This window comes from Eimeria mitis, genomic scaffold, assembly GCF_000499745.2.
Source record: "Eimeria mitis Houghton genomic scaffold, Emh_scaff5301, whole genome shotgun sequence".
Lineage (NCBI taxonomy): Eukaryota > Apicomplexa > Conoidasida > Eucoccidiorida > Eimeriidae > Eimeria > Eimeria mitis.
Window position 1 is genome coordinate 1925 of NW_013573578.1, and position 515 is coordinate 2439.

At 57.7% G+C, this 515-nt stretch overlaps 1 protein-coding gene across 1 annotated transcript in view; it reads right to left on the bottom strand.

Annotated features, from left to right (window-relative positions):
• Positions 1–515, bottom strand: part of EMH_0081140 (uncharacterized protein) — a gene marked incomplete at both ends in the record, with an annotated part of 2861 nt that overhangs the window by 1273 nt on the left and 1073 nt on the right. Inside the window, one exon of the mRNA XM_013500347.1 lies at positions 153–290. Coding sequence (XP_013355801.1) covers positions 153–290 — 138 coding nt within the window. The remainder of the gene's footprint in view (positions 1–152; positions 291–515) is intronic.

Here is a 515-nt window from a genome sequence, read left to right on the forward strand (position 1 = left end):
GGGCGTGGCCAGCTGCTGCTGCTGCTGCTGCTACTGCTGCTGCAGCTACAGCGGCAGCTTCAAACATTTCAGCGGCACGCTGTAACCAGCAGCAGCAGCAACAGCAGCAGCAGCAGCAAGAACAGCAGCAGCAGCAGCAGCAGGTGTTTCACCTCATCGTCGCTAAAGGCGTCGTCGGCTTGGCTGTCTGCTGCAGATGCTTCTCCGTCGCTGTCTCCTTCTCCCTCAGCAGCAGCAGCAGCAGATCGTCTCCTCTTCTGCTGCAGCTGCCCAGCAGCAACCACAGGATCCTGCAGTGCAGCAGCAGCAGTAGCAGCAGCAGCAGCAGCAGCAACAACAGCAGCAGCAAAGGCTCGGGATGTGAAGCCTCTCAGCAGCAGCAACAGCGAAATTGCCAGGGGCAGCTGCTGCACACAAAGTTACAGCACTGCTGCAGAAACAAAGACAGCAGCAGCGGCTGCTGCTGCTGCAGCAGCTACTTACGATGAAGTATTTTCTGATGAATTCTCTCTCTG